Raw genomic sequence first — 26,531 nt, 5'->3', positions numbered from 1 at the left:
ATGATTGATTTTAGTGAACAACTCTTATACTAGAACATTCATAATTCTTAAACGCTTATTACCACCACATTTTTTCACTCTTTATATCACATAATATACTTATCGTGTTCATTGTATATTGAATTAGACTGAGATCAAAAAGGTATAGTGAAATAATCGAATGGAGAAATCTTTCAAAAAAAAAAAAGGTATAGTGAAATAAAGGAGCTAAATAAATAAAGAACGTTATAAATGGAAAAAAAAATATTTTTAATTTTTATGTGATATTCACAGTGTATTGAAATATAGAGATTAAATTGAAAGATAGCATATAATATATGAAATTAAAAAATAAACTATGAAATTTTATGTGATATTCACAGTGTATTATAATATAGAGATTAAACTATATACTAAAAAATACTATAGAGATTAAATTGAAAGATAACATATAATATATGAAATTGAAAAATAAACTATGAAATATTTATAGATAAAAATTAAATTGAAAACAAGTAATGTATTATTGAATTAATAACAAGGAGTTGGCTTTATGGCCAGATTACAGCAAACTAAAAAAAAACCATTCGTTAAAAAGTCCTCACATTCATTGAGAGTTGAATCTACAATTTTGTTGTTGAATTAGTTTTTTATCAACTAAGTCAATCTTCATTGACACATTTTTTTATAAGCTATAAGTATTATATTTTGTATATATTTATTTTAAGCAATTGTGAAAATTATTTGACAAGCTAAACAGGAATACCTTTTTAACCTAAAAACAAAGTATAATACCTTTTTTCGACATGTTACATCCTTGATGACGACATCTAAAGCAAAACAATCTAAATTATTAATTTTTCTTTTTTCTTTTTGCTTTTTAGTTTTATTTTCTATTTAAAATAACTCGTAAATAAAAGCTTTACTGTACCCCTAAAAAAACTTTGCTGTAATATTTTTTTCCCCAAAAATGTGTATATTTCCTTAAAAGAATTTATATCAAATTATTTTATTGTGAAATAATATTGCAAAATTATGAATTAAAAATACACAGCTAATAATACCAATACCATATTAAAAAAATGAAAAAATAATCTATTTATTGAGAAAAATAATTTGATTCACATTATATATATTTTTTTAATCACAATATGCTCATTTTTAACTATTATGTAGGATTCCGTCAAAAATAAAACAATTTTATAGGATACGTATCCACCACAGTTATTTATTAGTGATTAATCTTCACATGAAAGCAGATTTGGCTTTTTAGAAAAATGAAAACCGATTTGGTACAAAAGTTAATCTAATTCCTAACACCAACAAGATTTTCTCCGTATACAACATATATACATGTGTGTTTTTCCTACCAATGAGGTTTTATCTATATGCAACGTTTAAAGTTTAAATCTTTAATCATTTACTTAAAATGCACGAATCTTTTATCACTCTGATCAACTACCCGTTGATAGTCACAATATACTCTTTATAAACATCATTTAGTCTATGAATAAAAGTTTAAGAGAATTATTCACCAACTGAAAACAAGTTTAAGAAAAATCATGCTTCACTTTCAATTTAAAAAGAATATAATATAAATTGTTTATCAATTTTTACAACAAACTTAAATACATTTTATAGATGGTAGTTTGATTGATGCAATAGTTATTCTACAATATAATATATCTGATAAACAACAAATAATTAAGCTCAAAGAGTTAATGAGCTTCATCAATGATGAATTGTTTAGGAGAACTCGAATTCAACTTTTAAGTGGAATGATTTTTGGTCATGTTATCCTTACCTCACGACCAAACTCCGAATTGCTAGAATAAAAACAATATTCATTTAATTAACATATTAACATATTGTTTCAACCAAAAAAGCCTAAAGAAAACACAATAGTAAAATCTCATGATTTGTGAATATCTTTATTATTATATTAGTATTATACTATATACTATATACTAATATACTATGCTATGTGCTGTACCCTATACCGTCCAATTTCTGTGACCCTCTCATTATATAATTGCCCATTTTCCTTCAATTCAGCTCCCTGCTTTTCCCAACTCCTTCTCTCCATCTCTCAACTCAACCAATGGCTGCTAACTATTCTTTCTCTTCTTCATCACCATCTTCTTCAATCCCTTCTCCAAAATCTAGCATGTTTTATTATGGTGGAAGTGAAGATTTCTATGATGAACCTCACTTCCTCCAAGCTTGTTATCTTTGTAGAAAACCTCTTGGCCAAAACAAAGACATCTTTATGTACAGGTTAGTTAATCATTAATTACCTCAATTTTCCTTCATCTTTTTGTCACACCCCGGATGAATATTTATACTTTGTTTTACACTTAATTTTCATGTAGGTCATAACTCATAATAAGGACTACTAATATTTTTTCTTCTTCTTATTCTTGTACTATGCTTTAGAAATTTTGACTTCAATTTTCAAGTACAAGATTCATTGAATAATACAGATCTAGAAAAAATTTAATATTTGATGTAAAATAATTATTTGGATTATTAGAGAACTTTTTTAATTATTTGGATTTTTATTGTTGAGATTAGTGTAATTAAATGAATTTTATAATTGTGATTTTTCAGAGGGAACACACCATTCTGTAGCAATGAGTGCAGGCAAGAACAAATAGAGATTGATGAATCCAAAGAGAAAAGTTGGAAGATTTCAACCAAAAGAGGTGTGAGAAATTCTGAAACCAATCAGAATTCTTCAAACAATAAGGCTGTAAGATCAGAATCAGTTGCAGTGGCCTAATTAAAATCACATGACATATGAGTGGTGTGAATGAATGCAAATTTTTGAAAAAAAAAATTATGAAGTGGAAAATTATGAGCAATTAATTTCCATCATGAAGATTCTGATAAAACAAGGATGAATCTTTGCTACCTCTTGTAAAAAAAATTGTTGGAGTTTCAAGAGAGATAGAAAAAAAAACTCAACAAGGAATTTTGGCTCTATGTTTTTGCTTGTGTTTTTTATTTGATTTGATCCTTTTTATTATTTTTTTTCTCATATTTTCTCTTCCAAATTCTATGGGAAAAAAAATGGATCATAAATATTATGAGGCGGTTTAATTTTCCATAAAATTGAGACAACAAAAAAGAAAGTATCGAAGATACTTTATGGAGAATCTAGATGGGGTGAAACTTTGTTACATCCTTTCATGTGGTGTCCATGGAAAAATTATCTTTGAATAAAAAATACATTGATCCGTAGAAAAATTCTCAATCTATAGATTGTAGAATCTAGAATAGATACATGGAATTATGACATGGTAACAAATTAAAATTTGATTCATTAAACCAATTAAAAAAAAAAAAAACTAAAGCATGAGATCTAAAGTGTATAAAATATGCATAAGATCTAAAACCCAATAGGGTCGTCAGATCAGGCTTAATTCAATAGCATCAAACAACAGAAAATTGTTCTATTGGTCTCTATGTTTGCTGAAAAACACTTAAATTTTTCTAAATGTATCTTCCGATGACACAAACATAATACGAAATACATTTCGATTAGTTTTTTTTTTCCGTTATTGAAAGTTATCTTCCGATCGACTTTTTTTTAGGAGTTGATCAACCTTCCAAACAATAACGGCCATCAAAACTATCGATTCTCTATTAAATGGATCTTCTTACTTGTGTTGTTTGGAAAAGAAGAAAGTGGAAGGATACATTATTTTCAATATACTATTGCTTAATAAATTATTTGTTTGGTTGGCGTGTGTGTGACATATTTTCATTTTCTTTTCTAATAATCAGAGAGATTAAGATTTGGGAATTGGGACACAGTTTTTGAGTGAATCACCAAAACGCCCTTAAAATTGTTAAGCAATGGTATATTGAAAATAATGTATTATTAAAAAAAAAATGTTAGTATATGTTGACACAATGTCAAATTAATTAACATACTTACATCTTCTTGTAGAAGATAAAATTAATCAATTAGGGAGTAATGATATCATACAACTTTGAAATTTTGCTATTTTTTATTTTTTTGACAAATTTTGCTATTTTTTATAGATTTGATCTATCCATCATGAACTGTTCAATTTAACTGTTGAATCAATTTAATTTATTTTCTACCAAAAAAAATAAGTAAAGAGGTAAGTATGTTATGTTTGATAATTGATGTCAACAGATCCTATCCCGACTCTTTCAAAATATTCATAAATTGAAAAATAATTCAAATGGTTTGGTAAAGACTAAAGACTTATATCATCTTGTATTTTTCTAATTATTTTAAAAAAAACATCTTATATTTTTAATGTTATAGATTTTCTTTAGAGTTTATTGATGACAATAATTAAATGGCCCGCCTCTATGATGATGAGGAAAATTATTTAACCCAAAAGGAAGAGAAAATATGCAAAATTATGGAAAAGTATTTTGATATAATAGTTGTTTATAACTAACTTTATGTGGAGTGGAGCTATCAATTGAGTCGAAAAAAATGTGTAGAAATCAATGTGAGTAAAAAGAAGCAACCATCACATCTGGCCCCAACCATAATGTGTGGAAAAAGCACAAAATGAGGGCACCACTCTTGTCTGAACTGAAGGCAGACAAAGTAGATGGGAAATTTAAGTTGGTTAATTTGTAAATTGAATTGTCAATTTATATATTTTTGGAGTAATTGAAATTTGTGAATATTCATCAAATTTAATTACTACTTTCTCCAAATATAAACAAAAAATTCAAACAAAGTTTATATATCTCGTTCAAATTTTTAATAAGATACATCAATTTTTAACATTTATTTGTTTATATTTAAGGCTGGAGTAGTATAATTTAGTCGGCACCTTTTCTATTTGGCACCTTCTTTTTTCACCCTAATGATTTTCTCTTGCGTCATATACAGTTTGGATTATAAAATCCGAACGGCATAAACACTCTATAAAATCCTTCAAAGCACGTTAAAATAGTTTGGATTTTAGAATTCAAACGGGGCGCATGAGAAACTCATAGGGTGGAAAAAGTAACTGTCTTTCTATTTTCCAAATGTGATTAGAATGAAAAACAGGCAAAGCCCAAAAGGACTAGAAAGCCCAAAGGCAAAGGTCCAAGTCAACCTCACCAAAGACAAAGACAAACAAACTCATGTGTCTCTCTTGGTCACCTATTGTATGTCTACAACTTTTTTTTTTTGAAAGGTATTGTATGTCTAAAACTTATTATTGAAAATTCAAAGAATTTAATTACTATGCATTGATATTTAAAGCTGGTTAATCTGTAAATTCAATAATACTGGTTGATTTATAATTTAGTTAACACCTTTTTTTTTGACAAATGTGATAAGTAGAGTGAAAAGACTTGGGTGACATGGGCTTTTGTAATTTGGAAGCCTTCGTCGAGTCTCGACAAATATTTCTTGGAGGCCAATCTAGGCCACAACCCAAGTTTCACATGGAGGAGCATTTGAAGTTCTCAACCCTTGATACATCTTAGTTAAAGGTGGAAAGTTGGCAACTGCGAAAAAATTAATGTCTGTAACACACCCTGGATTAGAAATGACGGCAATCTCCACCCCACCACCACTGCTCAATCCCGTCATATGGATGTTAAGGTCAGCTATCTCTTGTCGGCAGACCTCGTGTCTTCGCGCAGAAATATTGTTTGTTCCATTTTCGATGAACCAGATAAAGCAGCTATACTCAGCATGCCTCTTTTTGTCAGTACTCAAGCTGAGTGTCGCATATGGCACTATTCAAGCGACGGCTCCTATACTGTCCAATCTGCTTACAAGAACCGGTCAGTGGTAATTGGCGAGCTGTTTGGAAGTTGGGCGTTCCTCAAAGTTTCCTCTCCTTACTATGGCGCCTACTCCGCAACTGTTTTCCTACTTGCGTGAACCTGCTCAATGGAGGTGTTCAATGTCAAGACATTTGAGCGCATATCTATGACAATATCTAAGTGGAAATTTATCTACTTAGATACTGTCGTAGATAGCTGCACTCAATCATCCATTCGCTTTGCAGAAAATTTTTGTAGTATTTGGAGTAAACTTCATGGTGTTATGGAGCCTTAGGAAATGTAGGAACAATAAATTGCGGGAGAATAAATCTGCTACAGTTTTTTATATCATCAACCATGCAACGAGTGGAAAACCATTCAATAACATCACTCCAACTAATCCTTGTCTTGCAATATGCAGCTGCGGTGAAACAAACCTTCACAGGGAAACCTTCGCAGGACTATGCTTCAGAGACACAGAACAGCTTCGAACCCCTATCGTGCTTCTGTGCCTGAGGCAGAAGCTTTAGCCTTGCTTGAGTCGTTGCAAACTGCACATGCCGAAAGTTTTCAGCGTGTTATTTTTATCGCGATAGCAATAGACTAGTTTCTGCCATAAACTCTCTCACTGCCAATTGACTGAACTTGGAGAAATCATATCTCAACAATAAAATAAAAATAGATCAATCAAATATTTAAAAAGAAAAGTAAGCTACGTACCATAAAATAAAATCACTTAATTACCATATCAACAATACAAATACCAACTAAGGAGCTGCTATATACTATATTTAGGTCCCATTCATATTAAACAAAATATATGGCTACTCAAAAAAATCACTAGTAATGTAGTGTTTCCACCATTCTATACATCAATCATGTAAAAACTTTATGCATTGTGTTTAGTATCCATCACTCATCATTTCTAAGAAGAGAACAAATGGAACTATGAAGACACATTGGCTCTCTGTTGAATCATAAACATTTTTCTATTAGCACCCTCCACATGTTCACCAAGTTTTGCAAGATGCTCCATTCTCTTTCTCCATAACTCCGTTGAGCCTGATGAACTTGACTCTTCTTGATGCTCAAATGAATCATTTTCAGATACCTCAACACTGTTTATCTCATCAGGGTCATGATGTTCTTGTTCTTCATCAGAAGCTTGGATTATTTCCTTCAATCTCTCTACTACCTGACTCATTGTCGGCCTATCTTTCGAGCTCTTACGCAGACAATGATCCGCAAGTTTGGCGAGTTTTCGCGCCGCGTTAATGGAATATTGTCCTTCAAGTCTTGGATCCATTATCATGTCAAATTTTTTGCTATCATGAGGGTAGTTCTTCACCCACTCCAATAGTTTCTGTTCCGTTTTTGGCCGGTTTCTTGTCAATGAACGCCTACCGGTAAGCATTTCATATAGCACAACACCGAAACTCCACACATCACTCTTAGCGGTGAGATGGCCTGTCTCAATGTAATCTGGAGCGGCGTAACCATGTGTCCCCATTACCTGACATAAACAACATGTTCGAGATGGTTATCAAATCAAGATTCAAATCGTGAATTTGAAGACAGTTTTAGTAATCGTGAATCAGATTTAATTATATATCGTAAGATAAATTACCGATAAAAATATGGCATTTATAAGTAAAAAACAAATGACGTGACCAAATTCTAAGCTTATCCATCATTCAATATGAACATCAAATAATTCAAGATTCAAGTGTCTGACTGTACTAAGTTTAGGTAGTAATTCATTAGAAAGAATTGAGATTCATCACAGTGAATCGGGATTCAAGATGAGATTTATGTCCAAATAGATACATGCTAAAGATTCATATCGATTGAGTTCAGTTTTGCATCGAATCGGGATACAACTCGCATGATATGTTTTATAGTATATGTTCAATCTAGACCAAGGAACTCCAAAGTATCCTGAAGGGGATTCACAGGTATTCTATTACAACCGGTTTATCGAAACCAGCGTGACGAAACAAAACTACAGCTTAATGTCATGTTCTGAAGTGGAGTAATTGCACAATCGTTTTCTTCATCTCTATTCTATGCGTTGCGACAACTTCAGCCCAAAAACATTTTATCCAACGATACTAATGATAGGTACCAGAAAAATTAGAGGAAACAGAAAGCAAAAGTTTCATTGTATTGATGCCAAACTTCAGGCTTGTATCAACTCTCTTTCTCCTTATCTATACCTTAGTTATTTTTGGGATTTGCCACAGGAAATTCCAACACAATGGTCTCAAACATTCAAATTTTAAGAAAACAAATGCAAAGTAAAAATGGTAATGAATAAATATCAGGCACACAACACTTACAGCAGTTGAAACATGGGTATCCCCAGCTTCTGGTCCCTCCCTAGCGAGGCCAAAATCAGAAAGTTTTGGCTTAAAATTTTCATCCAGCAAGACATTTGAACATTTAAAGTCGCGATATATTATCTGCATCAACACAATACAAAATGTTAAAAGCAGAGTTTAGCATGCAGAAAATGCAATAAAAGATGTAAATGTTATCTAAACTGAGAAAAAACAATTGAATGATAGGCAATATTACCACTAAAAATATACAAAATCAAGAGTGTATACATTAATGCTCCATCAAATTGCCACTGTTGGTAAATTATATAAATTCATGCATTCAAATTGTGGTGAATTGTGTACTATAAATAAACATAATTGTCTCCAATATTCAAATTCTTAAGTTTAATATAGTTGCACATTACACCGTATGGACCAATTCTTGAATAAACTTAAATGATTAGGTCTAGCCATGAAGCACGGTATGGACACAACACGGACACTCCGACGCCGTTAATAATTTGAGAAAATCACATAATTCAGTGCAATTATAAGTGTCGGTGTGGTGTTGGTGTCAGACACGACACGTGTCCGACACCGGGAGACGCCTAATCGGAGGAGTGTCCATGCTTCAGTCTAGGCATGTGAAGGGAAGCATAGATAATATATAAGCATTCAAATTGCGTTAATTGTAACCTGGACTTCTAATTCTTCATGCAGATAAGATAAGCCTTGAGCTGCTCCAAGTGCAATTTCAAGTCTTGTTTTCCAAGGAACAGGATCATAAGCTTTGTTGAACAGATGAGCTTCTAAGCTTCGATTCGGCATGTATTCGTACACAAGTAATCTTTGAATCCCTCTCTCACCATCCACAGCACAGTATCCAATAAGCTTGACAAGGTTTGGATGATCCACAACACCAAGAAACTGAACTTCAGTTAACCATTGCTTATGACCCTATCACACAGATACACTACCATTTTAAACAAAGGAATAAATGTGGCGAAGCAAATCTCTATCTGTGAAATTCAAACTCAGATAAATGAAGAATCTTGCAAACATGAATGGAATTCTAGTTTTTAAACCAGTTTATGTACATCCTTAATGCCTTCATTGATGTTTTTGACAATATTATTAACAATTGAGAAATTGTTAGTTTAAAGTTGTCTTAAACTTTGTTTCTAAATCTTGCTCACATGAATGCCAATTGCTAAGCACTTTTCCTGAGACCGAAGATACCATCTTAAAGCAGATAGGCGCAAGCTCTAATGTCCACAAACACGAGTTCAATGGCCAAATTTTTTAAAAATTACATTTTCTTCACTAAGAGCTCCAAACAATTTGTTGTCTCTAATTCTTAGTACTAGACTAAGACAAGCAAGAATATCTATGCAGCACCAACACATCATATGAAAGGTGTGTCAGTTTCAGACATCGAAATGACACTGAAACATGCATTTTCAATCAATCACTTCTATTTTCTCAAATTTTTACCGGTATTTACATGTATGTGTCAGTGCTTCATAGAAGAATAGCGACTGCTATTTTGTCGAAATAGCTATGATAAAACTTAATTTTATTAAATCAGCGTAAGTAACTTTAATAAAATGCAATAATCATATGTTTGTTTGAAGCATTCTATGACAAATATCTTCTAATAGAAATTTCATGAGTCTGTACCTGCAATGCATCTTTGTTAAGCCTTTTGATGGCAACTAAAACAGGATCACCATTTCCACCAACAGGCTTAATTGAACCTTTAAATACACTTCCAAATCCACCTTCTCCTATCTTAAGAAGCCTATTGAAATCACTTGTTGCACGGCTGAGCTCTGAGAAAGAAAAAACCCTCAAATTATGACCCTTCTCCTCGTAAAGTTTTGGTATACCCCTAGGTGAAGAGGTAGATGAACAAGAAGACTTTGTAACTCTTTCAGATCCTGAAAACTGATGTTTTTCTTGCTCTTCTAGCTCAGGTGCTGATCTTTGACCCCTACCTTTGTGTTTATATTTGAAATAGGAAAAACACTTCATTTCATTCACACAATTCAATCAGCTATGAATATGATTCTCATGTATGTACTGTAACAAATCAACCTGCAACCATTTCAACAAATCACAGAAGCAATGATTATCGCGAATAAATCATAAAAAATGAGACCAAACATTCAGGTCATGGCTCAATTGGTTCAATGATTATCAAGATTAAATAAAAATTGCAAAAAATAAAAACCGGTTAAACCAACCGTGTGGTTCAACGAGATTATGGTATAATTGAGATCAAACCAACTGACGAACTAACGAACTAACTGATTCTCGATTCAACCGTTCGGTCTGGTTTTTAAAACACTGATCATCATACAATTTCCAACTAAAAAGGAGGTAAAAAAATAACCAACTTATGAATACCCCTTATGCATATATCTAAGATCCAAAATGCAAAAAAGTATGAAAATTTATGCAACCAAGATAGAAAGTTGTAAACAAGAAAAAACATAAAGGATTAACAGAGAAAACCCATATGAGAATTTTCAAAAAAAAAAAAATACAAAAACACTTACAAAATGAAGCAGAACTCAGAATATGGTAAATCACATGAATAAGCCTCAGAAGAAAAAATAACTAAAAGGGTTGAATTGAAAGAGTGAAAATATTGAAATTCTTACCCGTAAATTCAAGAACAAAAAGAAGCATGGCACATTCTAGAGGTTTGGTTGTGATTAGCACAAGGTTGTTCACATACACGTATATTAATGTCAACTTTGTCTTTTGTTTTTCTTTTCCTTTTTTGTTACATTTGTGTCACGGAAATCAAAGTACTATGAAGAAAAAACACAAGTTGCATGTAGTTATGTCTTCTGTCATTTGCCACCTTTCCCTATTTGACCTGTTTTGTTTCATTTGTCAAAGAGGACTGCTTTGACCAGTTAATATCTTAAATAGCTTGAGTTGGACACTTATTTTTTTATTTATAAATTCAGTATCTATCTCTCAAAAACAAATAAACAAATTGAATATCTATGTGTAAGTAATCAAATGTCAACAAATCTTGACTTGATCGGTGGTAAAAATGAAGAAATTGTAAGTAAAATAAAAGGTATCCTAAATACCTTTAGAGTATATTTAGATTAGATGGGTAATTTTAAATTTAAGGGACATTAAATTTAGACTATTCAATTAATTAAATTCACTTCATTTTAAATAGTTATGTTTTGATAAAGTAATAATAATATTCCTCATTCTTAAATTTTGTTGAGAGATAGTTTCACCTACAAGATTGTGAAGCATTCTCTAATTAATATAGAACAAGATAGTTTCTTGCCATATATATTTTTTTTTGGTACAGTTTCTTGCCATATTTACTCTAGACATCTTGTACTTTTATTTCGTTAATTATTTTTGAGGTATCGCATTTCATAACTAATGTCCTTTAAATATATCTTCATTATGCAATTTGATCATTTTTTTGGGTACACAATTTGATCATTTTTGTTATGGTGTTAACTTCAAATGTCTTAGGTAGACCAACATTATAGGTAACCTATCATAAATCTTATTATTTTTATTAATCTCAACCGTTTAATCTATTTATCAAAAAATAAACTATTGGGTCTTTGAGATCTATTGGAAATAATAGTGCACTATCACCACTTAATTTTTAATAATTTTCTAAAAACTTTAAAACCGGAATGAGTATCGTTAGCTGTCATCATTTAAATCAATCACGTGACATTAAATTTTTGAATTAACTCTATTGGTACTATAGGTAGCCCAATTTTTACGTCAAGAGTTTAATTATTTGTGCATATCATTGCATATATGGTGGTCAAAACGGAAACCGTGTTTGAAATTGAGGGAAACCAAAATACGTACTCCTATTATTAGGTTTGAACAAATCGATCACAACTCACAAGTCTTATTTTTTGTTTAACCCACCGGTACTTCCCAATTTTATTTTTATTAGAGAAATATATGGTGAATATTGGGGAAGTAGATAATATCTCACGTTCTCGTGAACTTAACTCAGTTGGTATGAACAATGTCCGGGTTTAAAGCTCGGCCACCACAAAATAAAAATAATATCCCACGCTTGAGTAGGTAGAATTTTAAGGTTTAAACTTTAAACATCATTTACAAAGAAAGTTATACTATTCTTCAACAAATTAGGTAAGCAAGTTCTTAACTTAATTCTTTTATTTTGTCCAAAAATAATACTAAAAGATTTTCTCTTGTCTTTTTGTGTTTTATCCGCAAACAGGAATTTACATACGTAAGACGTATAGCTTATCGTCCAAGAATTAGGTGAATTTCCAGTTTCCACAGTCAACGGAAACTTAGTTTATTAGAAGTTTGCCAATTACACCTAATAAGAAATTTAAAATTGTGTATTAGGTATTGTCACAAACTTTGATTTGGTTTGACTATATATAATATACTATGAGATTTATAAGTTTTTGGGTAGATAGTGACTAGATGAGATTTATGTTAACCAGTTAAATCACATCAATATCTATGACTTTTTTTTTGTTGAGAGCATCAATATCTAAGATTTTATATGGCAAATGCCAAATGTTGTCATAACAATATTAGAATACTTGTATTTTTTTTCATAAAAACCGACGGATAGTCTTTCGGAAAAAAAACAACGGATAAAAATTGCTCTACAAACGGTTATTTGCTCAAAAACCTCTTAAGTTATCGGAACGTTCGATGACAAAAACTTATTGAAAGATACTTTTTGATTGGTCTTTTTTTATCGAAGTTGTCTCATGATTGGCTTTTTTCAAAGGAAAAGTAACTTGAGGGGTCTATAAAGCAACCTTTAGAACCAAAAACCAAATATATTAGGAAAGAGAGTTTAAGGCCCAATTAGGCCCAAATAAATGAAGTATGTGAAGGTTTTAGTATATCTTCTATTTACACCCCATCCAGATTTGATGGCAAATTTAGCAATGCAATGGGCCAAACAGTTGCCTAAAGTATTAGAGTGATTAAACTACATAGATCTGAAGCTTTTAACTAAAGGACATCAATCGTATATTAAACGATAAAAAATATTTGGGATCATTAAATGACAACGTGAATAAAAATATTTGTGAGATTGTGATGATTAAACGATATTGAAATTAAATATATAAGTGATAAAAAGATAATAAAATTCCTTTGAAAAAAAGGTAATAAAATTAAATGGAACCTCCTTAAAAAATTAATGGAACGGTTAAAAAAAATAAAGTTAAATGGAAGAAAAAAAACATATTAAAATATAATATTAAAAAATAAAGAAAAGGTTCCCAGCGTGAGTTGAAAAGAGGTGCTTGTGAAATAAATTGTCGAGAAGTAATTTTTTAGTAACATTCAACAGCTTCTGGTCAAAGCTCATTCCATTCAATTTTATGCTTTCAAAAAAAGTACATTTTTTAGTAAGTACTTAATTGATATTGTATTCGGCCTAACTTCTCCTTAAAAATGTAGAGAAGTTTTAAAAAAGTCGGGTCAAACGATTCCTTAATCTCCCACAACGGCAATGTAGAAGCAACTGAATTTGGGAGGAAAAATTGAAAAATAGCTAAAAATATAAAAATTGGAAAATAATTAAAAGTTATTAAAATATAAAAATTAGAAAATAATTTAAAAAATTGATTAGGGGCAAAAATGGAAATTCATAGGCCAACCCTAAAAAAAACTTTCAATAATTAATTTACCAAAATGCCCCTCCAAGGGGCAAAATGGTAAATTCGATGGACATTTATTTTCATATTAGTTATAGACGAAGAATACCTTGAAAAAAATATCATTTTATAGGATCATAAACATTGGATTGAACGTAATAATTTTCAAGCCAACAAAACTTCCTTTTACCGTTAATACATTGCATAACATAAAAGCTTTCAAAAGTTAAAATTGCGTTATCAATTATAATACGGTTACGTGATAAAAAAAAATTATAATATGGTTAGAAACAAACTTTATATCATGTAAAATATAAATTTGCTGTTTTTTTTTTTTTTTAACTAGATATTCAATCCAATAACCGACTAAATCCATCTTGTTGATGTCTTCTTTAGTAGAATATAATAGATAGTTAATCTAACCCTAACTATGTGGTAGTATTGGGAGGGTCGCACGAGAACGAGTCTCACATAAAATAGTGTTAAAATGAATGTCGCTAGCATTATTCTTTTGACTTTATATTTTTATAACAATTTGTTTGACTTTTTGAAATTGTAATACTAGCTCCCCCCTCATATCTGCATATTCTTCCATATACCGTATTGGTAGCTTCTTCCAAATGTTCTTTCTCATTATAGGGTAGACTTGATGTTCGTTCGCATTGAAATTGCAAGTAGCATTCATGAGCTTATCAATTATGTTGTATTTGTTTTTTTGACTAATTTTATGGTGAAATGATTGTGTACTCTTATCACAACCATAAAGCTTAGCACGTTGACTTCACCTCTTTGGTTTTGGATCTTAAGATGAAGATCACTTGCTTGATATTGTAGCTTTTTAATCCTGCTAGGGACACTGCCGAAAGTCTTTAGACTCCAAAGATGAAGAGATTCATAGGAACAAATATCTTTAAAATTTTATTGTTTTGGTCCTCTTTAAGCCAAATTTGGTCGACCTTTTTAGTCCTAGTTTTGTGCACAGTACCATAAATATAAGGGTTATTGTCAAGGAAAATAGGATTGTGATCAGAGGCATACTTAGGAAGGTGTTGGACTTTAGCTTGAGGGAACATATGATACTCCAATATGAGCTTCCTAGAAATTCATTCTATCTACATTGTATGTTGGTGGGAACCTCTTGATTATTAGACGAAGTAAAAGTGTCTCTAAGTCAGTTAAATTTGTAATCTAAATAGTGCTTCAGAATTTGAAGGGCCACAAACATTAACAGATTTCAGCTCAACCTTTTATCATATCAACGTTTGGGGCATTTCGATGAACTTTGCTATATGTACCCACATAAACCAAATATTTTATATATACCTCCAACTTAATTTTTTTTTTTGGGGTCCCTGCCAGCATGGGCTCTAGGCCGTCCCCTGGTCTATGCCTAAGGCCGGCCCTGACAACCAAAGTTACTTTTAGTACAAAAATACATTAAGAGAGCATGGAAAAATGTTTTTTTTTTTGTCTGAGAAGCTTCAGAAGGATATAATATAGTGTAAGCTCTCAACTATCCAACTTATAAATCAAGGTCATTAGGTTAGCAATATCATACAGGTTTCCACCAACTTTTTTAGTGTTGGAAAGAATAATAATATTGGAATCTCCAAATAAAAGCCAATGGAGACAAGGGTTAGTCATGTAAACAAGAGGTTTGTTACCCTTTCCCGGAAAACCATAAATGCCAGAAGCCCTCCAAGTCATAGAGTCATTAGGATTATATATTTGTGTATCTATGGAACTTTCTTGAGAGGTAACAACCATTGTTGATGTTCATGGTTTTGGTGTTGTGCTGATTGAACTTACTACTGAACATATTGTTGTGTACTTTACGCTACCTGAGTTACTTTTAATAAATAAATAAAAAAGGTTCATGTATTTGAGATAATCAAGAAAAACACCATTAGAGCAATAAACAGATATAAGAATAAACACAAAGAATTGATGAGATTCTTATGATTAGGAATTGCATGTACTCATTCAAACAAAAAATTAAGACAATGCACGAGACAAATACTTCATTCGTCTTATTTTAGGTGTTTCATTTGAGTTTGCACACTTTTTAATATAATAAATATAATAATTAGTTTTCCAACCAAATACATAAAAACAGCAATAACAAACATAATACAAATCAGAGAACAGGTATGACACATAATCCATTCCAAGCGCGATGAAATTAACACATAAACACTACACGTACGTTACATTCTATGCTGACGAAAAATTAACATGCCGATAAATGCTCCAATTTAAAATTAGCACCATAGACTAAAATTACAAAAATAGAGTCGATATTACTAAACCGAATCAGCAATGTAGCTGCTTACAAAATTGAATTAATTTTCACATAACACAGTAATTAAAGCATAAACATGAAAAAGAAAAAGAAAAAGCCCTGCCACCGTCGATGCAGAACCCAGTTCTGAGAACAAAAGCTGTGAGACGACGGTGCAAGCTTGACACTTAATCTGAAAAACATGTAACTTAGTCCAGAAATAGTGAAAGCAAGGAGAGCATGTTCACGGGTCTACGATCTTTGGAAATACTGGCTTCAAAACCGCCGGTTGTGGAATCAATGATAACAACAGCTCTGATTCAAAAAAAAAAAAAGGTAAGAACAGCACAATCAGCAGGTGATAATGTTCATAATGAATTCCGTGTTCGGGGGCATCAATAACAGTGCAATCGTACTTGGTCGTCTCAAACTTCCAGAGCACCCATGCATACTTGAATGAACGCTTCTCAATACCTCTCAATGACATGCTTGTCGATACGTCTAAGCTTGTAGATCAAGTGACCGGTGCAGAGTCGACATGGCCAATGGCAACAATGTTAATGTGAACTTTTTCCTTAACCATTTGTCCTTGAAAGCTGAAACCACTAAGCTTTAAGGGCCACTTGTTTATGAACCCACTAAGTAGGGTTGGCAACAAAAAGAAATCAATTGCCCTCACGCAGGATCGAACTACGGACCTTCAGTTTACAAGACTGACGCTCTACCACTAAGCTATAAGGGCAACTTGTTTATGAACCCAAAGAAAAAAAGATTAATCCAAAATACTATAATAAACAACAAACTAAGAAAAAATTAAGTAAACGGTCCAAGTCAATAATACAACAAGTAATACAACAGTAAATTAACAAGTATGCTTCGAAAGAAAAAAAAAATTAACAAAAAACGATTGTCACATCATATTTTTTCAGAATTGCGATTAAAAATGCATGAATGAATGATGATAAGAATGCATCGAAATGCAATAATATTTTTTTTTTGAAAGAGAAATGCAATAATATTTTTTAAAAAATTTGTTTCATACAATATATAATCTTGATTCAATTTGATTTTATAGATTTGATACATTTTATAAAAGAAAAAAAAATTAGTACTTTAGTCATTTCATTTAGTCTTTATAAAAGGAAAATGAAGACTGAAATTGAATACAATTTTTGTAGACCAATAAACACTTGAATGAGATGATAAATGATCTCTTCCACTTTAACCAAATGTTTTGGATTCGAATCAACATGTAACTGTGTTAAATCTTGGGAGAGCTTTGCACCAATAGAGGTCTTACCCGACTCAAAATATTAGTATATGTAGTTGTTGCGCACAGAGGATAATCAATTCACAAAAAAAAAAAAAATAGGATTTTTGTAGGAATACTGTTTTACAAGGACTAAAAACATATTTAACTCAATCTTTAAAAATATATATATATATATATATATATAAATATAATTTACATTTGTTTACACATAAAAATGATTATTTTGTTAGTCGCCGACAAATATGTCCTCGTGAGCTTAACTCAGTTAGTATGGACAATACATAATATATACAAGGACCGAGGTTCAAACCCCGACCACCACAACAAAAAAAAGTCGCCGACAAATATGAGATTAAGTATTAGACAAGTTTCTTTGGATTATTGATGAATTTATAGTATTATATAAATATATATGTTATGTATATATTAACGAGTTTACCCGTCGAATTCATCTAAACAAAACAAGTTTACTTAAAAACTCGAGTTTGACGATCGTAAGACTTCATGCACCTATTTTGATGTAATAATAGTTTTTTTTCTGTCTTTTTAACAAAAACAAAATGTATATAGTTACTACTAGATCAATTATTATTTTTGGTTACAAACAAGAACTACTAATATAACGATCATAATAAGAGATAAAAGGTTGGTTTGGTGATGATGATAAGAATTGATTTTGAGTGAATTACTTTGGTAAAATTGATTCTTACTAAAAGTGAGTTTTAAGTAAAGTTATTTGTGTATATAAATCTTAACTTCAAGTAGAGTCAATTCTGAAGTTACTTTTAATAAAAAAAAACATTAGAGCAATTATCAAATATAGGACTCAATGGAGAGTAAAATTACAAAGAATTGATCAGATTGATAAGAATAGGAATTGTGCATGCACTCATTTAAGCCCAAAATTAAAACCAAGCTAAGCACAAGACAAATAGTGAGCATCCTTGATGCCAATGACAAAATAATCATGAGGAGAAAGTAGAGAGCATGGAAGAGTGGAGATAATGAAATGCTTCTTCTTCTATGTGACTTATTAAGAGAATGCAAAATCTAGGAATACACTAATGCAGAAGAAACACAATAGTTGCTGATAGTTTGTAATATAGAGAAAGATTTTTTTACTTTTCTTTTTCTGTCTCTTCATGTTTTAGTTATTTTCTGCTTAATAACAAGTAGCTACACTTGGTGTTGGTTTTGTTGTATATATAACACAAAGAAGGTTAATGTATTATTTCTGCTTCTGAAGGACTCATTCTATAAATCTGTGCTGATTTTTTATTTATCTATATAATTTTCAATGTCTCAAGAAGATAGTATACAATTTTTTCTTAACAAGATCATTTTAGCCATTTTTTATAGAATGGTTGACACCTCAATTGTCACACACACTACAACAGCATTCACGACAAAAGGAAATAATATAGAGTAAGCTCTCAACTATCCAACTTAAGTTAGTTAGGTTAGCATCATTACTTTCATGATACAAACTAGCTTCAAGTAAAAAGGTATTAAAATAGCAGTGACCTCACAAGATTATTTTTCCAAGGAAGAATCATTGCTTACCAAGAAAATCCAAGACTATCAGAACATAACCTTTCACAATAATTTTCTAGCTCCCCAAAAACATTTACATTTATCTTATTACAAGGATCAAAATAAAAGGATTGTAGTATTGCACAATAAAAGAAGTGGACAAACGGGCACGGAGGGATTCAAATACTTGCACAATAAAAAAAGTGGACAAACGGGCACAGAGGGATTCCATCTGATTTAGGAATTTTAACTCAAATAAAAAAGTGCAATTTAGGAATTTTAACTCAAATAAAAAAGTTCTTCCATCTGATTAAACAAGGAGTTAACTATTGAAATACACTTCAATGTGTCCAGACAAATGTCTCTAGGATGTGTTGAAGAATCTTGCCACCGACACAACTCTATTAGCATCTCCGGACAACTATAAATCTGTTGTTCATGGTGCCACAATATAATTTGTAACATAAGCACCAATAAGACACATTCCTAGCATACATGAAAGGGCCATACCAACCACAATTTGCACTAGACCACGATTAACAGGAGGTTGTAAAGTGATAGTAAGTAAAGAGACGAGAGAATTGGAGAGTGTGGAAACTGGAAACCAACAAGAATCTCATTATAAAGAGGTGTTTCTCAACAAAGTTGTCAACAAAACTTGTTATCTCCAACAAACAAAGCCATGAGTACCAAAAGTAGTTTGAGAACTGAGAAATAACAAGTAGGTTCCTGAATAGCCCTCGCAGAGAGAGCAAAGAGTTTGAGAATTGAGAAATAACAAGTATTCAATGATGAAGTGAATCACAGAACCAATTCTTCAAGAAATACACACCAGGAACATCAACTTTAGAAAATCAATTCATTCAAAATAAATTTTAGAAAAGTAGTTCATTCAAAATAAAACTAGAAAATCAATTCTTTCAAAGTAATTTTGTCACCACAGAACCATCACACTAGGAACTTAAGAAACCAACCAGATAAACAAATCAAGTAGATAGTTTAAACGTAAGGAAACAAAACTTAGAATGTGCCTCTCTTCTTATACAAGCTTAACCCGAAGTAGCAATACAATTCTATCATTAGATCATATTCGTGAAAAGGACAGAAAAGTAGACATTTCTCAAGCTTATATTTAACTTTTAAACATTTACTTGGATCCTATAATACTGACACAGTTCTATCTTTTAAAAAAAAAACATCTCCTTTCAGAGAAGCACGTAAAAAAGACACATCTTATAATCATTCACTGCCAATGCAAGTATGTTCAACATAATCACTACAGATTAGTATCCATCTCAAATTTCTAACAACAAAATTGAGAACCTTTTCCCTCTATCCCTTCCATCTATATAATTATCAACTCTACTTGACAACATCCAATTTGTATAGCCTCTTACAAGCATGTTATTTAGTCCAGTCAAGTAGCAGCCAAACCACATCACAATGTAACATCTAGGTAGCCTGAAAAACAATGAAAAGACGTAATTTTTGAATAAGCATCTCGCGAGTACCGAAAAGTGGTTTCTTGCATGTGATCCAGTCCTTCTCCAGACGACTTGATTTAGTACCAGACAACATCTCATCATGGAATGCAGATACCATTTGGTAGATTGATGTCTTGAGAACATCAGCAATAGCATAAGCTTTTGAATTCACTGGCCCATTTTCTCTTTTAACAGCAGATCCCAACTGATTTGGTGATTGCAGGTTTGTTTTCTTTCCCGTGAAATTCTCAACAGCAAGAAGGCATGATATCAGGGTCGAAACCACGGCAGCGTTACTCCCAGAAAGCTGAGCAACCCAAAACTTATCTTCTTTGCGTGAACGGGCAGTCAGTGAGGCAACAATCCTCGAACACCAAGCATATGGCTGCATGCAAAAGCAAATAAAAGCTTTTTTAACTCGCATACAAAGGTCTTGTTTTGATAAACAACTTGATTGAGAGCTTATAGATTAAGCTTTTAGCATATAAGTGTTTATATATAAGCTATTTTTATAACAAAAGGTCAAATAAAGTTGAACTTTTTCATAAGTTAGAAGTTTTTTTCACAAGCTATCTTGGAGAGCGCATGTGGAAATAAACTCAACAACTAATGGACATGTCATAAGCTTTCCCAAACAGTCTCACAAGTGTTTATGCCAGTAGATAAACTCAAATAAGTCCATCTAAACAGACCCAAATACTACAAGTCTACAAGGACTCTTGTCAAAGGCAATGGACAAGTGATTTTCTGTCACCATTGGTTTTATAATTTGTAATGTAAAAGGTGGCAGTGGCAATTCATGTTTCACGGGCTGGTCTTTCCCTCGATATGTGCAACCACATTTAGGAATTGCATTATCTGTACATGCAGCAACATTTGTCATCATTTTCTCAGTGAAGGATGAGAGCTTTTGCTGTGGAAACAGTTCAAAATCTTTGTCTAGTTTTACTTTTATTTACACGTGAAGAGGGATGCTGATATATCAAGTATCAACCATACGACGATTGATTGCAGGGGCGATTTTACATTTTCTTTGGGTGTAACACAGAAAATTCAATATATAGTAAGACATATTATTGTCTAGGATTGTTACATAGATGAACTATACAAGTTTTACTAAGCTTGATATTGACTAAACACATATTAGTTTATAAATAAGAGTATTGGGTTAGTATATCATGTCAGCACAACATCATAGTTGGTTAGAGTCTCATTACTTAAATGTATTAGATCAAGTTATCCTTTTTATAATGCATCCAATCCTATAATTTCAACCATGTGAAAAAACTTCAAAGCTCACTTCATTCAATATGCAGACACCCTGTTTTCAATGCAGGAACTTGTGTTTTAAACAAAAACAAGATGAGGTTTCAGGGTGTTAAAAACTTGAGTTTTGTCAATTTTGAATTTTGATACAAGAACAACATTATACTATCCATTTCCACGGGTACCATTGAATAAAAACTAGAATTTTGTAGTGTTTTGAGTCTTCGAAGATTCTGATTTGAATGTGCATTCTATTTCTTTTTTATATCATAGCATGTTTCTCTGCATCATCCATCCAGACCATTTTGGCTCCACAAATTTAAAATAAATTTCACAAATATCATATGCAAAGTGAAAACTTCAAATCAAACAGTAAGGTCTAGAAGACACTGTTTCAGAGATTTTGTTACAGTCAAGTTTAAAAATTTAGTGTGACCACCCAAAATCTTAAAGCTTTCAAGTTATACGGAAAAAATAAATGATTTCTTAGCAGAAAATAAACAATCTACAAATAATAGAGTTATACATGTACCTGGAAGTTATCCAGTTCTTCTATGTGCTTCACATTTGTAGGTTTGTCGGCTGAATTCCCCAAGTCCTTGCCTAATCTTGAGGCAAGTTGTTCCAAAGGCCTCAAGCACACAGCAATTACCCTTTTGTAAGTCTCACCGGTTTCTTCAAAAAATGCCGCACGCCGCCAAGCGTCAACATTGTTCTCGGAAACCATACAGAGATCAAGATAAGCATGATATCGAAGAAGAGATGTTGGATTACTCTCCTCTAGAACTGAAAGGAGGAGCTCACTTGGATTTTTCTCTGCGGCTGCTGATCCTTTTGGGGGAGCAAATACGAATCTCTTGGTATGTAATACCTATGTATCATATTTGACCAATATAGAGACTCAAGTTAATATGTAAGAATGCTGTCTTCTGAGGACTGATACACATATAAAAGGGGTTCATTATGCATTGTATAGATTAACTCAGTTGTTTCAAAATTATTTCTTATTTTAAGTTACAAATGTGTAACCATGCCGGGTTGAACATTTTTCGGCCATTTGTGCATAAGCATAATACAATGCACAGACAGGGTAACATGCACGTTTAGAACAACAATTCAAGTAACACATCCTAAATATTATATTAAATCATGCACCAATGGCTGAATTGTTGTTCATGATCAAGCACAACATGACTGATGTATGACAACATACAAATACAACCTATGAATGAGTAATGACAAACACAACAAACTTCAACCGAATAAAGATGTAGTACTTGGCAAACTAACATATTACGAGATTACAACATCATTTCAAATAGGAATGAAGAATTAAACATTGTGTAAGTAGGAACACAAACCCGATGTAAAGTATGATTCAATTCCCAACAGAAGAAGATAGCAAAAGTAGCAACCAAAAACACAATCTGCTCGGCTACAAACTCCTCCCATTCCCAAGTTGCAGTGTTGTACTTGTACTTGAAAGGGTGATGAATAATCATCCATAAAATAGCAGAAATAAAAGCAACAATGGAAAGCTTATAAGCTTGTTTAGCAGCAAAAGGAATCCGCCTCTTAAAGATGAAGAAAGGATGACACTGCATACAAACAAACATGTCAAAATCAATTCTACAACTCCTCCAGAATAATCAAAATTAAAACTTTAAGGAAACCCATTTGATTAAAAAGCTTAATTAATTAACCTGAGTAATGGGAAACTCAAAAACCCAAAGCCAACGACGGTCAAGAACGTAAATCACCCCATAGAAGGCACCAACAAGAAAACCCCTAAACCCAACTCTTCCAAAGAGAGAAAGCGCCGCAACGGACCAGGAGAACGCGGTGATGGGGACAAAGAGAAGGAAAGCGAGGGAGAGGTTGATTTTACGAGGACCAAAAGGTGGAGGGATTAAGGAGATAGAAACGGAGAAGATGAATTGGGAAAAGAGGAAAAGGGGAAAAGACGAAAATGAGGTGTTGGGGATAATGGAAAAGCAGAGAAGGAAGATGATAGTTGAGGGTATTGATTGCCATATCAAAAAGCTTAGGAATAATTTGTTCCTTAATCTCACAACTTCTTCTGGTTTTGGAGACATTGGGAGTGACACTGAGGATTTTCAAGTTGGGGTTTTTTGAATCTTGCTTTATTTATACCCTTCTGATTATTATCCGTGATGTATGTGTGGTACCTGAAATAGGGGTGTTCGCAGTACGGTTTAGTTCGATTTTGAGGGTAAATTTTTTGTTTCCAACATTAAAATAAGGGCAAATTATAACAACCTCCCTTAAGTTATGGCTAAATACAACAAACCTCCCCTCTATTTTCAAAACCATCATATACATCCCCTCTGTTACACTCTGTTAACTCTCCGTTAGAAATCAGCATAATTAGGTCTACGACCTTTGCGTTTCCTTTATCTCAAAACCGCCAAAAAATCATGCGATTCTAATTGAAACATTTTGTCTTCTCTCCATAGTTGTTCATCTTTACCCTCACTTGTATCTTTGAATCTGATCATCCTCCTTCATTACTCACGACTGACAACTGTTTATGTGCATTCTCTCTATCGCTGTGTTTGTCTCTCTCAACGGTTATTGCGGCATAGTTTTGTCTGGTTTCTGGTGTGTTGTTTAAGTTCACTGTTCTTTTTTTTTTTATGCTTTTGATCGTCTTTGTATCACTGTTTCCTTATCGTGGCATCGTTTCTTGGTGTGTTGTTTACTTTCACCATTATTGATTACACTGGTTTCTGTTTCATACTCATTTGTGTTTAAATATATATATTTTTTCATCATATGAGTGCCATCATATGAAGAATTATCATATGTATAAAAATGAGTTTATGTAGACCTTCAATTTTTAAAAAAAATGAGAATGATTTTATTGCAAAAAACAAACGACACATTATAAAAAAATAGAGTAAGATACAAGTTGATTGTATCATCAAAAAGAAAAAAAAAACTAGTTGGTGGAAAAAAAAAAGATATATGATGTGATGACAAGCATATGGAAGTTACATTATAAAAAAAATAAAAGAATATGGAAGTTACAGGATTACACATGCATGATTTTTTTATATAAAAAAAAAAGTTAACGGACAATTTAACGGTGTTAACTAAGAAGGGAGGTGTTTGTCTATTTGTTGAAAACTTAAGGGAGGTTAGTGTTCATTTTAAAACTAGAGGGGGGTGTTAGTGCCATTTTAATAAACCTTAAGGGAGGTGAGTGCAATTTCCTCTTAAAATAAAATTAAAAAGTTGAAACACAACATATTTTCAGCAATGTTTTAAATTTCATCAAATATTACGATTTCATTTTCATTTTAAAATGTTTCCAACAACATAGACCAAAATATTTTTTGGTAATGTCTTTTTTTTTTGGTAATGACATAGACCAAGTTAAAAATATGGAAAAAACGTAATCCTATTTTGTAAGAAATGCAAAAAACTAAGATTTTATCATTCTCTAAAATTTCAAGTAGCACATAAATATGTTTTTTAAATAAAAAGCAAAGAAGGAATCTAACAAGAGAAAAAAAATATGTCACTCTATAAAAGTTTCCATTGAATTTCTATGATTATTAATCTAGGTGAAATATGTTTAATTAAAAATTTTCTTATGTTGCGGTTTGGTTTGGTTTGGTTCGGTTGGTAAAGTGAAAACTGCAAACCAAACCAAACCATGCGGTTGAGCAAGAAAATGATCTGATTGCATCCGAACCAAATGCGGTTTTTTACGGTTTCGGTTTGGGTTGGTTCGGTTTACGGTTTTTCTATTGGGTTGGTTCGGTTTTGAACACCTTGAACAACAACATGAGACGACGTGATATGATTTTCACCAATTATCGAAATGATTAGGTCGAGACTCTGACTCATCCAAGCTGTTGGTGGGGTTAAAAATATATTAATCGTCTTCTTTAAAACTTTGTGTCTAACATGAGAAAAATTAAGAGAGAAAAGAAATGTGTGATGAAAAATGAGAAAAATAATAAATAAAAAAAAAAGCAATTCCTTAAAAATAAAATAATTGTCAATTAAAGAAGAAATCAATTTCTCATAATGGGAGAGGCAGCCTAGCTCCCATCCCTCATACGCACTCTCAGTCTCAGACTCAAGAATGTGAGAATGTGTTTTGGGGGACCTCCCTCACTCCCATCCTTTGTTTCTTTTTTTTTTTGACAACAACAAACTTAATGCATCTCATTTATGATAATAGATTCAATACATTTTGGGATATGAGAATAAATACGGAAACTAGCTTTCGATGGAGTCGCCCTAGCTAATCCATGACTGTCTCCTAATAAACTTAACATTAGAGTTCATAAGATCAATACAAAGCAGGTAAGCACATTTACTAATTATTTCATTATATTCTGATACACCGATCTGCTTCCCATATATGTTGTCTACAATCGTCTTGGAGTCCACTACGAAATACATGTTCCATAGTTGTAACTCTTTTGCCCATTCCATAGCCTTTAACCGCCCAAGCGTCTCTCCAACATCAATATCAAGAAGAGGGGAAATCCATTCGGTCCGGGCCAACAAAAAAGCTTATTCTCCATCTTTGGTACATATTCTTATTCCCACTCTATCCAGGGCTTCAGAAAATGAAGTGTCAACATCACACTTGTACCTGCATGGGGATGGTTTAACCAATTTCTCAACCTGCCTGACCGCATGAGATACACTTGGTGTTTGTTTTACCTCCTGAGCATTCTTCCAACTTGATAACAACGCCATGGCTCTATCACAGATAACATGGCACGTGTTTGAGGTATCATTCCAAACTTTTTTATTTTTATTTTTCCAAATGCACGACATTAGAGTGCTAATGATTGGTTGTTGTGAAGGCTTTGAACGATGCAGAATTGCAAAAATAATAGAGGAGATATCACCTGAATTCAAAATCGCAACAGTTATGTCTTGACGAAGACCCAGCCGCTGCCAACATTGGGTACTTTT

General features: G+C 32.2%; 3 protein-coding genes and 1 non-coding gene across 5 annotated transcripts; 1 reads left to right on the top strand and 3 right to left on the bottom strand.

Annotated features, from left to right (window-relative positions):
* The first annotated feature begins 2,065 nt into the window (after positions 1-2,065).
* On the top strand, positions 2,066-2,964 carry LOC146896425 (FCS-Like Zinc finger 3-like). Its single transcript, XM_085731370.1, has 2 exons — positions 2,066-2,256; positions 2,590-2,964. The coding sequence occupies exons 1-2, from the start codon at positions 2,081-2,083 to the stop codon at positions 2,759-2,761; spliced, it is 348 nt and encodes a 115-aa protein (XP_085587496.1). The 5' UTR covers positions 2,066-2,080; the 3' UTR covers positions 2,762-2,964.
* Positions 2,965-6,456: 3,492 nt separating this feature from the next.
* LOC146896424 (putative serine/threonine-protein kinase PBL19) lies at positions 6,457-10,883 on the bottom strand. Of its 2 annotated transcripts, none has more exons than XM_085731369.1 (5): positions 10,622-10,883; positions 9,741-10,157; positions 8,757-9,017; positions 8,079-8,201; positions 6,457-7,252 (listed from the first exon to the last, which is right to left on the bottom strand). In XM_085731369.1, exons 2-5 carry the CDS (start codon positions 10,092-10,094, stop codon positions 6,686-6,688), a joined length of 1,305 nt encoding a protein of 434 aa, XP_085587495.1. In that variant the 5' UTR covers positions 10,095-10,157; positions 10,622-10,883; the 3' UTR covers positions 6,457-6,685. The 2 variants fall into 2 exon arrangements, with proteins under 2 accessions (XP_085587495.1, XP_085587494.1); XM_085731368.1 differs by having other exon boundaries at positions 10,727-10,883.
* A 5,797-nt stretch (positions 10,884-16,680) lies between these two features.
* Positions 16,681-16,752, bottom strand: TRNAT-UGU (transfer RNA threonine (anticodon UGU)). Its single transcript has one exon. It is a non-coding gene; the product is annotated as a tRNA-Thr (tRNA).
* Positions 16,753-19,932: 3,180 nt separating this feature from the next.
* On the bottom strand, positions 19,933-23,716 carry LOC146896422 (uncharacterized). Its single transcript, XM_085733270.1, has 4 exons — positions 23,270-23,716; positions 22,928-23,164; positions 22,099-22,437; positions 19,933-20,685 (listed from the first exon to the last, which is right to left on the bottom strand). Exons 1-4 carry the CDS (start codon positions 23,660-23,662, stop codon positions 20,269-20,271), a joined length of 1,386 nt encoding a protein of 461 aa, XP_085589396.1. The 5' UTR covers positions 23,663-23,716; the 3' UTR covers positions 19,933-20,268.
* Between the last annotated feature and the right edge of the window lie 2,815 nt (positions 23,717-26,531).

This window comes from Medicago sativa, chromosome 8, assembly GCF_051527215.1.
Source record: "Medicago sativa cultivar Bolivia chromosome 8, Bolivia_mono, whole genome shotgun sequence".
In the NCBI taxonomy this organism is placed as follows: Eukaryota; Viridiplantae; Streptophyta; class Magnoliopsida; order Fabales; family Fabaceae; genus Medicago; species Medicago sativa.
This window is presented reverse-complemented; position numbering and strand designations above follow the sequence as displayed.